Source organism: Carassius auratus, chromosome 16, assembly GCF_003368295.1.
Source record: "Carassius auratus strain Wakin chromosome 16, ASM336829v1, whole genome shotgun sequence".
In the NCBI taxonomy this organism is placed as follows: Eukaryota; Metazoa; Chordata; class Actinopteri; order Cypriniformes; family Cyprinidae; genus Carassius; species Carassius auratus.
The window spans coordinates 20,815,884-20,829,709 of NC_039258.1; the positions used below are offsets into that span (position 1 = coordinate 20,815,884).

General features: G+C 37.0%; 1 protein-coding gene across 1 annotated transcript in view; it reads right to left on the reverse strand.

Annotated features, from left to right (window-relative positions):
• Positions 1-1,461: 1,461 nt before the first annotated feature.
• The window catches only part of grik3 (glutamate ionotropic receptor kainate type subunit 3), a 132,023-nt gene continuing 119,658 nt past the window's right edge, over positions 1,462-13,826 (reverse strand). The window contains exons 14-16 of the mRNA XM_026284710.1: positions 8,117-8,342; positions 7,104-7,354; positions 1,462-5,479 (exon numbers count right to left, since the gene is read on the reverse strand). Of these exons, the coding sequence (XP_026140495.1) occupies positions 5,051-5,479; positions 7,104-7,354; positions 8,117-8,342 (906 nt within the window). The 3' untranslated portion in view covers positions 1,462-5,050. The remainder of the gene's footprint in view (positions 5,480-7,103; positions 7,355-8,116; positions 8,343-13,826) is intronic.

Here is a 13,826-nt window from a genome sequence, read left to right on the forward strand (position 1 = left end):
TAATTCTAAAGATTTTATTTACAATAGTGTAAATCTTTTAATTACATCATTTATATTAAAACTTTCATATTAATCGTCAAATTTTCTCATGTGCAATGCATTCAAATGGCTTTAATTTACAACATATGTCTTATTGCATCAGACATGTCATTTTTCGACGACAAACATTCACACCAATTTCAGTTTCCAGTTTCCACCCAGAATAAATCAGAGCAGTTTATCCTTCTTGAAAGAGATAGAGAGAGAGAGAGAGAGAGAGAGAGAGAATAAAAAGAAAACAAAAATCTTGCTTAAATAAAACAACTTCGGTAGGACAAAAATCGATCTATATAAAGTTTCTACAACCTCTGCTTAATATTCAAAGAGATTGTATGATAACTCACAATGAAAACTGTCAGAATGAAATTTGACTTGAGTGTGAATATGTGGAATGGAAAGTGAGGTTTGAAAACTGAACAAATAAATTTCAGTCTGTTCCTCAAACCGAGATACCATGTGGATTCAGAAGACGTGCATTACTGTCACAAGATTTTCTTTATTTTTTATGTTACGTTATGTTATCCTATGTTATATTGAAATAGCTGTGTAAACATAACATTTTTGTTCCACAACATGAAAAACAGCAATGAAAAGTTTCATTTTTGGTGAACTATTCCTTGTATTATTATTATTATTATTATTATTATTATTATTATTATTATTATTATTATTATTATTTTAATCTTTAATGATATATCTTCCTTTATATAGTTTAAGGGGTCTGTTTTGTAAAATTGTATTTTAAAATTTAATATTTAATTTAATTTTATTTTAATTTTATTTTTTGATAAAGGACAGAGTAAGTGATTAGACATAGATTTGACAATGTATAAATTTCTACAGAGTCTATCGAGCCTTTTGGGGAAATAATAAAATAATAATACATAAGCCAATTATGCTTGATGAGTGTTTGTGGAAAATTACACGGTATACATATACTTTTCTGAGTATTCTGTTATGTGTCATATTTATATACATCTGATATGAGTGCATTATGTTGTAGCATATCTGGAGGTCTCACATAACATCACTCAGAATTCCTATCAACTCCTTCTATCAATGGTACTGAATGTGCTGGAACTGGGGCCCTGGGGCTTTAAATTATCGTTCTTTTTTTTTTTTTTTTTTAGTTTCTCAAGAGTAGATCCTATATTACAATATGCATGTACCACACTCAGTACAGCATTGCACAAATTATCAAGAAGAGAAGAGCTGAGGAAAAAAATACAGGTAAAAATCATCGGTATTTAGCAAAATACAGTAATTTTCTCTTCATCTAATATATACCCTACTTTGCAAGAGAGTGTTAAAATTACACAGAATTTGAATAACACTTATACAATGAGCTTTCACCAAAGAAACATCGATTCACGTGGAGTTATTCTGATCGATACACAATTCACCATAAAAACACAAAAATGCTTTTTTTTTTTTTTTGCTTTTTCTTTTGTTTTCGACACAGTCCGTTAGATTGACCTCACAGAGGTCTGTCATTGGTCGAGCTGCCGTGGGCGGGTGGGCAGCGGGTGAAGACTCTTAGCACCTACACCTCATCATGAGAACATTTAGTAGCTTAGTAGAGTTTCCCATATGTAGACAACACATGGATTCAACTACCTATGAGAACCATCACTAAATGCTCATTTGAAAAAAAAAGATGAGATGAGAGGATCCAGTTTCGTACATCTGTATTGCAGTTTTGATGTTCAACATGCTTGTATTGCAGTTTTACTGTAGCTATCACTCTCTTGAATGAAGAATCAAATTTGCAAATGTGAAAGCCCGTTTACCCTCTTACACCTAGCATCGTGATTATCTGAAATCTTAATGTCAGGTTTGGATACAGGAGGAGAACAGTCATGCAAAATGAATTTGAGAACAGAGGGAAATACTTTGAAATGAAGCACACCTAAATGATGGAATTAAAATATGAACAATACACATGGAACGTGGAACATACCTGATGATTAAGGAATGCTATTACAGATAAAAAGTGTACAGAAAACATGTACAAATATAAGAAATCAATGAATTCACTTAAAATGAATTTTTGATTGGGCCGAGTCACCCACAGGTTGTCATTGTTTACTGATCCTAATATAATTTCAAAGGGGTGAATATTCTTTCTTCTGTGAAACCCAAAATACATTTTTATCAAGAATGTCTCAGCGGGAGATTATTCAGTCTGCCAAACTCCAACAATAACAATAAAGGCACCATAGGCCCAACACCATAGGTTATAACTATAATTAAACGTTTTTTTTTTTTCAGCTGATACCCAATCAGAATCCACCTGACTTTTGGTTTGTACATGGATTAATTTTAAATCAGAGTTTGGTTAATTTGGATCACTGTATTCTGAATGCGCACCCACGTGACACACTGCACAATTTTGCAACTCTATAAGATCAATGCATGTCACATATAAGTGTGATGTGGCTCTCATAAACTTGGCTATGACGTGTGTAGACTGTACAATGATGACACCTATTAACTCATACAGTACAATACGACCTACGTTACTATATACGATTACAACGTCATCAGCATGTTACCTAGTGGTAGCCTAAACAAAAAGAGCATGATAAATCGCACTTTAGCAGTTTGGATAAGAGCTTAAGGTAAACAGTTTTAGCGCCACGTCACATTTTCATTGGTTGGTCAGTAAACCGTACCAGCAAACACACTGTGCAATGATCATGCTGTACTGCAGGCTATCTTTGGTCGCAAGACTTTGACAATGGGTGTCTTTGAACCTCCTTCACTCTACGATATAGGACCACCGATTAGGAGCCTAATCACAGATATCGCCACAATTGTTTCACAATCCTAATCTTTTGTCTGGGACAGCCGAAAATCTCGCAGTGTGTTTTGGGATTAAAAAGGATGATCTGGGATATGGTTAATGCGAACTCTGGTACAGTCTCCTTCTGATTTGAACACAATTGTACTCAACTGAGCTGGGATTTAGCTGCTATTAATGACATATTGGTTAAACTGTGCATTTATGTATTTTCTCAATGCTCACTTGCTTTTTCCTATGAGGTAATTTGTATCTCATTTCTGCTCTCATAAATTGACTCCAGAATTCTTCTGAAACCTGTGTGATAGTCAAGATAAATAGACGCATGTCCCGCTCTGTGTTGGTGCTTTGGAAACAATTTTTCAAACTTCTAAGTACAAAAAGGAAGCAAGCATCCATTTGCTTTGCCTTCTTCTGCATAGTTGTTACCCAGAAACAGAGGTAAACAGCTACCGCTCTGATGACGCAAACGTACCATGGTTTGGAACCAAAAACTACCGTGTGAACACACTCCAGCAGGGGTGTGTGGACAGGGGATCAGTCAAACTCTGGTCTGGAATAAGCAATCAAACCACGTTAATGCACCCTTAAGAGCTTAGCATTTAAAACAGCAGACGACAAAACTGTATGCGCACAGAACATTACACTTTTTGACACAGCTATCATTCCATTGGTGTGGACGCTAATATAGTAATTGGCATAGTTTGTTCCTAGTGTAAATGGGCCTTAAAATTATTCTATACTTGTATATTATTTGCAACTACATGAGAGCTATCTGTGAGAAACATGCCAAAATGCTAAATTCATTATTCAAGATAATCTTTCTCTATGTCATGGCAGAGCCAGGTTTAAGGTGCATTTTAACCTTTTTGAGCTTGGCAGTATAAATCACTTTGAGCTTTCATTGTATAGATAAGTGTGGCTGAAACACTGTCCAACATCTTATTTTGTGTTTCAGGGAAGAAAAAATTAAATAAAAAAGGTTTTGTAACTATGTGATTTTCAATTTAAGTGTATCCCTTTAAGCACATTCATTGAGTTTGTTTTAAGTAATCTAAGAACAAAAAAAAGTGACAACAACAAGAATGAAAGATGGAATAATAAGACAAACAAAAAAACACCCTGATGTTTTCTTATAAAATTTTCTGACAAAGGCCACGCCATTTACAAATTCTGTGATTCAAACAAGTTGACACTGAAAGGTCTCATGCAGATGCAGATGGAGTAAGCCACTGTAATCAAAACAGACTTGTCGAACAGATACTCAGCAAGAGACATTCTCAATCATGTATATCTTAAAATGGTTTAGTTTCCTTTGTATTATCTCTCTACCATACGGCAAGCTCTGTGTTTTTGTCGAATCCTCTGTATGTACCATGTGAAGCGAGTATTCTTGATATGAGGGCTGTGATTCTCAGGAATAACTCATTTAACAAACACAGCGGAGGCAACATGTCACTCGCTCTCTTGTCTGTAGGGGAAGCTGTGTTTCAAGTGTCTAAATCCATTTGGACGACAGATCTTTGGCAACTGTTGTGTTTATCCGTCATTACCATTAGATCTGGCTGTGTAAAAAACATCTGCTGGCAATGTATGAAGCATGAATAAATCAAAATGGGACAAGTCTTGCTCAAAACTGCCGTACAGAATTTTTACTCGTTTTTCAATTTGTTTAGGTGGCTCGAATGAAATCAACCCTGTTAGTTTGTGCATTTCCGTGAGCGTAGGATGTCGCTACACTCTTTGTAGCCTTCAGGAACTTGCTGTCTAAGGGTTTTCTACTATTCTAGCAGGTCACGCTGACTGCTGTGGTGCAGAGTGTTAAACTAAACTGCTCTTACGGTCCGACGCTTACCTGTAATGTACATCGCATTCACAACGCTTTTTTTTTTTGTTGCGTCCCCACCAAAACGCCGAAGCATTTTGACGAAATCAAAAGATAAATCGTCAGAACTCTTCGAAAGTAACTTGATGTGCTATAAATGATACTCTAAGGAAACTACTTCCATTTGAGTCTGTCCGTAGTTTCATTTATTGCCATGCTCAAAAAAAAAAGCCTCTTTTCCACATTTTCACATTGTTCCAATGAGAAACATATATTTTCGTTTGATCGGGGGGCTTCTTCAAGTCAGATCTGAGCTTCGCTTTTGAATGCCGTTTGTAAACATCAGATTCGGGTGCGGATAGTTTCGCAGATGTGGCTCGCTCTCACAGGAAGGATACTGATCGGCCTCCCTCTCGCAATGGCATGGTGGGATACATTGGTTTGAGGATGTGGTCACTACCTGGTTTGCTGCTACTGCCACCGTTCTGACTGGCCATTTGGTGTCGGATGTCTCTGCGGTTGATGGTGAATGCTGTAATCATCTCAGGGCCGTAGTCCCTGCTCTCCGGCATGGCGCCGGGGACGTGCCTCAGGTGGCCGTCGCCCAGGCAAGTCATGGATACACGGGCTTCATCGCGGTGTTGCAGCTCATGTTGTCCTTTCCTGGGAGGCGACGGTCGTTGAAGGAGTGCATGTTGATCACTGCGTCCGTCTTCACCATGGCTGGCGGCTGGTGGTGGAGCTTGTGTTTCACCCGTCTCTCGCATGTGAACGACAGTTTGATCTCTTCCATCACCGCACTGCAGAAAGTCCTCTTGATGGAAAAAAAGGGACATGGTTGGGGGGGGGGGACAAAGAGAAAAGAGGAAGTAAGTACGTTCACGTCCATTAGCTGAGGAAGCCATTCTGGGAGAGAGCTAAAAGTAACTGAGTGTGTCAGGATATTATTTTTTTTTATTTTTTTTTTTCTAGCCTTGCTTTTGAAAGAAGTTTCTTATGTTAACAAAGGCTGCATTTATTTTATCAAAACTACAGAAACAATTAAAAATAAAAAAAAATTATTACAATTTAAAATAGATGTTGCCTATATAAATATATGTTACAAATTAATTTATTTCTGTGATGCAAAATCTTCAGCAACATTGCTTCAGACTACAGTGTCACATGATCCTTCAGAAATTGTTCTAATATGACGGTTTAGTGGTCAAGAAACATTACTGATTATTATCAATGTTGTAGTCAATGCTACATTTTTTTTTGTGTACACCAATATATTTTTTAGAATATTTTAAAAAAATAAGTTACTGAACAACAGCTATTTTGAAATAGATGTTGTAATATTATAAATGTAATAATACTTTAGTAGTATAGCATTATACAGAAGATATACAAAGTTAAGTAAACTTTGTGTTCAAGACAAGTTTTCTTTTGTTTTCTACATGTTGTTCATATATGCAATTTAATTATACTCTAACTTTAGCGCTCACTATTCTAATTCTATTAAAAGCTTTATAATCTTTATAATCTTTTTTCTATTCTATCTGTTTTCTTTTTATTTATGATATTATTTAAAAGCCCTTGCTACGTGTACTGTGTTAAGCTAACTGAGACTTGTCATAGCACTTATTGCTCTTTTGTTGTTTTTGATTGCGTCCATTCTCCTCATTTGTAAGTCACTTTGAATAAAAGCGTCTGCTAAATGGCTAAATGTAAATGTAAATATTAAAGTTTATTTTGAGCAGAACAATAGATTTATATTTTTTTATGTTACCTTTTACATAATTCAGTCTTCAGTGTATAGCTGCTTCTAAATCAGTAAGACCAAAAACATTCCTTAAAATAACCTCCAACATGTGGGGAAATATGACACTGTTCCAGTTCAGTAGAGAATATAATTCATTTTGAGGTGAGATGTCTGATAAAAAAATTAAATAAAATAAAAAAGTTCCCATTTTGGAGTGTGCTTTTACATTCAAGTACATGATCAAAGTGGTTTAAATGTCAACCTCCAGCACTGGCATCTTATCTGTGAAATGTGTCTACATAAAAAGGAAGTGATTTGCGTTTTGCTTGCTATGCTTTTTAATGTTTGATCAGTTAGTCATCTCTTTTCTCAAATAACAGATCCATTCTGTGATGTTATCAGGTTTGAATGAACACTCAGCTTTAGTCAGCGTGCCGAACGTCTTCATTTCAGAAAGTCTAAAATCTGTGAATCTGCACAAGCCCTTGCAAGGCATGCACTAGGGTCTTATCGGTGGTTGCTAGGGTATTGTGGGAGTGTTTTGGGAGGTTTGATAGGAACTTGTTGATAGTTCTGCATAGTTGCTACAGCATTACAAGTTGCTGGGTTGAAAGTTTAAACGCAACTGATAATTGTGTTTTTCTTTGTTAGTCAAGCAGCATATGTTAATATCCATTTCCAATCAATCTCACCTGTTCACGCTCTGCATTTTTTCGCAGCTTATAGATGAACTCTCCTATAGCCACAAACACTGACAGCACCAGACCGGACGCCAAAACAATGAATATGCCGCCCAGATTCTGGATGCCCATGGGACCCGTTTCATACCGCTCGTCTTCCAGACAGCTGCTGCCGCTCCACCACTTCTCTTTGAGCATGTGAAGACGGCCATCTTCCAGGATACCGAGGATGGCAATTGTGATTTTATCCCTGTATGGTGAGCCTGAAAGAAATTTATTAATAGATTAGAATCTTTTTTTGTTTTTTTTCTAAAGGTTTAATTTAAGAAAGTCATCTAATTATCAACTAACTAATAAACTTGACAAATCTGAAAGGTGGAATAATTCTCTCTCACTCTAGCATTTCAACAAAGCATTATACAAACACACAGTGTAACCCACTCCATTTCACGCTGTTTTTATATATATATATATATATATATATATATATATATATATATATATATATATATATACTGTGTAAATCTGCAGTCACACAAGGCTTTAAGCATGTAATATGACTTCAAAGCCCACAACACTGCAAATTATGCAGACTTTAAGTTCTATTAATTCAGCTAAGAGGTCAGTATTTACATCTGCTATTAGTCAAATGTCAAATGTACTATGCATATTCACAGGTCAGAGTTCATTAACTTTAATTTTGATTCACCTGCACAAGAATGGAAGTGAATAGAGCATAAAGTCTGCCGTGACCACAGCTTCACTTACATAATGTGAAAAGCACGGAAACAATCTTCTTATATAGAACAAACTTGAATTTAATTAATATTTACATTGTTAATTGTTTAAAGTCCTAAATACACAGTAATTCTTTCACCAAAATCTATCTCAATTGTGTGAGATAAAAACTATCTAAGTAGAGTCAAATGTGTGCACATATTACCATTCTACAGTACAACTGATTATAGTGTGTCTCATCCAATTAGAGTCAGAAATATATGTGTCATAATGGTTGGTGGTTTTACCTTTTGGGGTGCCGATGCCGTAACCTTTACTGTCGATGATGCCGCCGACTTGCGTGAGATTGCAGTTTCTGCGTGTCACATACTCAATGGTCGTTGACTCCATTAGAAGGGCGTAGTCTGACTTTAACACTCTCTGAATCCCATCTTCTATGGACTTGACAAACGACGTGCTCTGCCTGCTGCTCATGAAAGCCCACATCTTCTCAAATGTAGACACTCTTGATTTCTGAAAAAGAGAAGCGTCTTTTTGTAAGTTTTTAATCAAAAGTAGAAAGTGTTTGTATTCTTTGGAAATCTATCTGGTTTGTGGTCAATACAATATATCTATGGCAAATTTACAAGTAAAACTCAAGAGGGATCAATAGCACCTCAGACTCACAAAAAAACAGTGAAATGATATTACGCTGCTTCTAAGCACTTACTAAACCCTACCCTAAACCCAACCGATAGTGTAAAATATAAATAAAATAAAATAAATAATTAAATAAGTGAGATAAAAAAACAACAACAACTTTGCAGAAGAAACCATGCCATTATAGCTTGCTTATATTCTTATAGTCTTTAAGCTTTTCTCTTCTCTTTTTATGCAGCACAAGTACAGTGAACTACCAAGCAAGTTTTTTTTCACTGGAAAAGCCATATATATAGAGCTGGTTATTTGATACAAATGTCTAAATGTATTTTGCTTTGATATAATATATCATGATTTGTGTAAAAATAAATAGAATTGGTTTCCACTAGTGTCCATTGTAGTTTGAAACTATAGTAAATGATATGCAAACCTTTATGCTTTCAATTGTGCATAGTGAAAAGTGTAGGAAGATAGACATGTTTCCACTGATCTTGTGTTAATTAGTAGGATTGTGTGGCATGGTTGTTAAAGATTCAGGATGATACGTGAAAGCAAGATGCACAAGGGAAGATTCATGCGCTACCACCTGTGTGCCCTTGATTAAGTTACTTAACCTCAGGTAACCCCAGAGGGACTGAACCTTTAATAAATGTACTGTGTATGTCTGTGAAATGCTGGCTGATCAAGCAGAAACAATTTTCCTTGTGCTTATTTTGTGCGAAATAACCAACTCTTGCAAAACTGGAGCTGCATGCTAATTTTTTTCATAAGAATCTATGAATGTGTGTTTATCCTGAAATGGTTTTAAAGGGGGGGGGGGTGGAATGCTATTTCATGCATACTGAGTTTTTTACACTTTTAAAGAGTTGGATTCCCATGCTAAACATGGACAAAGTTTCAAAAATTAAGTCGTACATTTGAAGGAGTATTTTTGTTCCCAAAAAACTGCTGGAAGAGCGCACGCTCCCATATAGCGAGGCTGAGCAGCACAGACATTTCACTGATCAGAGCGAGAGCGTCGCGAAAAGTCACAAAAGAAGTGTGTTTCTGGTTGCCAGGGCAAGACAACCCTGCACAGATTACCAAAAAAAAAAAACAGCATTAAGGGACCATTGGATTGAGTTTATTTTTACAGAGCATCAACGGAGTTGTGCAAGTGTTTTTGTTTGTTCCCTGCATTTCGAAGATGCTTGTTCACAAGGCCCAGTTTGACGATGGATTTGTGTATCGTTTATTTCTTAAGGATGATGCAGAGACCCGGGTTCAAGCCCCGCTCGGAGCGAGTCGTTGCTGCTGCTGCTTTCGTTCAGTTTCAGCCTCTGGATCTGATTCTGGATCATAAATAAACGGCTGAATCTGACTGTAAGCCATGGTTTGTTTTGGATGATGGGTTTTCCCTCACGGTAATGTCACAGCTTCCACATGCTCTCAACGCAAAAGCCTATTCGCGCTCGTGATTCTTTAGCTCCACCCACATGTCACGCCTCCAGTCGGTCGTGTTTTTCCGGGAAAAATCGGTACAGACTATCTTTCTCTTATGAATATAATAAAACTAAAGACTTTTTGGATTTATGAAGGATGCAGTACTACTCTATATGTACTCAAGATTAACAGGATATTGAGTGAAAACGAGCATTTCACCCCCCCCCCCCCCCCCCCTTAACAAAAATATCAGGCTCCCTGCATAGCATGCTTCTATTTCACAATTTTGTTGTGACTTATGACTGTGTAGGACCATCTTCCTACAAAACAAAAATCATAGTTACAAGAATAACATACAGTAGAAAGTGTACTAGCTTTAACATACTGTACATGCACAATATCCTGAAACGCCTACAAAAAGTAATTTCCACATCCAGAGCCTTGGCTCCATTACAGTGACACTTTCCAGCTTCACACTATGACATGCTGGTGTTTGCACTGTTCTCTTAACCTTGAGCACCTGTTATTGTTCCTCCCCCTTCAAACGTTATTTTCCCTGGTGTCTCTCAATATAATTGAAAGTGGCTGGGAATTGGTTTCAACGTTGGACTGCACAAGAATGAATAAGCAACTGGAGTGATACAGCTGACACTTCCTAGATTAAACAGTCACTGTGTACACTGGATTATGGCCATTATAATGCTGCCTTCACCACAGCTGTGCTTGTTTTACTGTATGTAACGCGGCAGACTGAAAACTAGCTGATTACCTACTGATTACTTCGAAGTATATACTGGCAATTATATTTTTTAAATTAATATGTGAAGCAGTATAGGTGGGTTGCTGAACGTATCATGGCATTACTTAAGTTTAATGTCTCACTTTTAAAATTAAAGCACCACCTATACTGAGTCCTACCCTAAACCTAAATGGTAATGTTACACAAGCAAATGTGAGATAAAAATGAAACCATGCCTTTGCGTTCTTTTCTCATGACTTGTATTGTATTGTATTATGTATTTAACAGAATCATTCCTGAGTGCAAAACTTTGTAAACCCAAATCTGTACCAGGTGGGCTACCGGGCAAGTTTACTACATCAAAAAAGCCATACATATAGAGCTGTTAATGTAATGCAAAGTTACAAAATGTATTTGTTTCCACATCAAGTATGGTCTTTCTTTATCAATAATTTGCCTCATAATCATAATTTGTGTGAAAGGGAATAAAAGTTGTTGCCATTTTACTGCCTCTAGTGTTCTTTTCAACTGGAAACTGCAGTGTGTATAGGTACAGTACATGGGAAAGTTGTGGTCTAATGCTTAGAGAGGCAGACTTGCAATTGAAAGGTTGTGAGTTCGAGTCCTGGGTTGGCAGGAATTGTGGGTGGGGGGAGTGCATGTACAGTTCCCTCTCCACCCTCAATACCACGACTTAGGTGCCCTTGAGCAAGGCACCGAACCCCCAACTGCTCCCCGGGCGCTGCAGCCCACTGCTCCGGGGTGCATGTTATCACTGCTCTGTGTGTGTGCACTTAGGATGGTTAAAAGCAGAGCATGAATTCTGAGTATGGGTCACCATACTTGGCTGTATGTCACGTCAAACTCAAAAAATAAAATTTATTAAGAGGATAAGCCCCTTGAGATGAATCTTCTCGTTTACAAGGGGGTCCTCAATTTTCACAAATATATACACAAGCGCCAGATACAGCAGTGCAGTAAATACATCAAAACAATAAAAGTCAGTACAAAAACAAGACAACACAGTCATTCACCCACACATACACAGAACTCTCAGAAGGCTTTCTAACCCTACAACGGTATGCATCTTTCACATTATTCATGTTACAATACTTATTCAACAATGTAACAATGACTTTCCACTGAATTAGATTTAAATGAATATTTGCCACTTTCGTTATTGATTCTAGGGACAACAAAAGATATTTGATCTCCATGGCGTAAACTATATGAGGAGATGCATGGGATTAAATATTGTTTCAGGTAATCAGGATAACTGAAGTGAATGCATTTGAAAAAATAAATAAATAATAACCAATGAACATGACGTCTGGAGGATGGATTAAGCCAGGACAATCATTGATACATAAGGCAGTGGTGATTTCTAAAGGGACAATGAAGATTTAACCTTTCAACATTTCATTAAATGTAGGCAGAGTCACATTTTTACAATAGCCTGGGTTGGATATTTGTCAAAGTATGCTCAAGAAGCTTTCTACACATTTTGACAAATATTCAGGTCACCCTGGTATTCCATGCATACAGAATAATCACATACTATGGACAGTATATCATATCCATAGTATAGTATGCTATTCTAAATATTGAGTCTCCTTATAAATAAGTATATTCTGATTTAGAAGCAGAACCAATTGTATGTGTGTGTGTGTGTGTGTGTGTGTAGCTTGCTGTCTCAGGATAATGAAACTTTAACATCCCGATTAGCACTCGGTTTAAATGGCATTTCATGGTTTTTTAAAGGAGGTCACGTTAGAAACCATAGCTAATCACAGATAATTGTCGGCTCAATTCCATGAAACATTTAAAATGACCCAAGAAAATGAACAAGTGTGAGTGCTCTTTGATTACTCTTGATACAATGTGAAATTAACATTTGATGTTCCAGGTCTGCCGGCTGTAATGCCACATCTGAAGTTTCAGAAAGCAGGAAGAACTGAAGGTGTTTAGGCAGTGACTGCTTGATATTTTAATTGCAAACACCTGTTTTTGTCATCTTCATTTCTAACGCTGCAATCATACACTTCAGGAGACAAAAATGATGCTCAATCAAAGAAACTATGCACGCTAAATGTCAAAGCCATATGGAATCATATTCATTAGATTTATACACTGTGTCGTTTGAAGTTTAAAAATAGAATCGAAATGTACGAATTTTGAACTCAAAAATAGAATGAAGGGCCGAGAGCCGTGGAAACAGTGTGAGGCCGGTGGAGTTAATGATAATGCGCGACACCTGCGCCACTCACCGTCTCGAGTCCCACACAGGAGCTCCGGAACGATAAAAGGAGGAGGAACAACAGTGCAAGACGAGAGAGGACCAGGCCTGGATTTTATTTTTTGTTTTGGTTCTGTTTGTGCGAGACAGTTGTCTGCGATGGGCTGTAGTGCTATTTAGTGTATATTTTATTCTTAAAATATTTAAATGTTCACCAGTTACCGTCTTCTCCTTCCCTATCATAAAACGTTTGTAACAGTCTATATTTTGAAATAATGTATGAAAGTCATAACATTTGCCAAGTATGGTAACCCATACTCGGAATTGGTGCTCTGCATTTAACCCATCCAAGTGCAGACACACACACAGCAGTTAGAAGTGAACACACCGTGAACACACACCCGAAGCAGTGGGCAGCTATAGATCCAGCGCCCGGGGAGCAACTAGGGGTTCAGAGCCTTGCTCAAGGGCACTTCAGCCATGGGTATTGAGAGTGGAAGAGAGCACTGTTCATTAACTCCCACTCACCTACAACTCCTGCCAGCACCGAGACTCGAACATTTCATATCCATATGTATATACACACACAACACTGTGTATATTGTCTGCTTTGCTCTACAGCATCTGAGAGTCAAAACTCAAAGCCATAAAAAGTAAAACCCTGCAGGCAATAGTTGAAACTTTGCAATAATACTAATAAAAAAATAAAAGTAAAAATCATTATGAAGGAACACTTCAAACATGGAAGAGAAGTAAAAGCACGGGAGAATTTACTTTTACAGTGGGAATTAGGATCTAACTGGAAAAGCTGAAAAAATGTTTTTTGTGGAATTACATTGATTTTTTTTCTTTCTCTTTGCACCACTAAATAATAGAAAAGTTGTTCCTTATGTTTGAAAAGTTAGCTAAAGCTGTCTTTCAAAATATCTTCTGTTAGCATTCTACAGTTATTCTCAACACT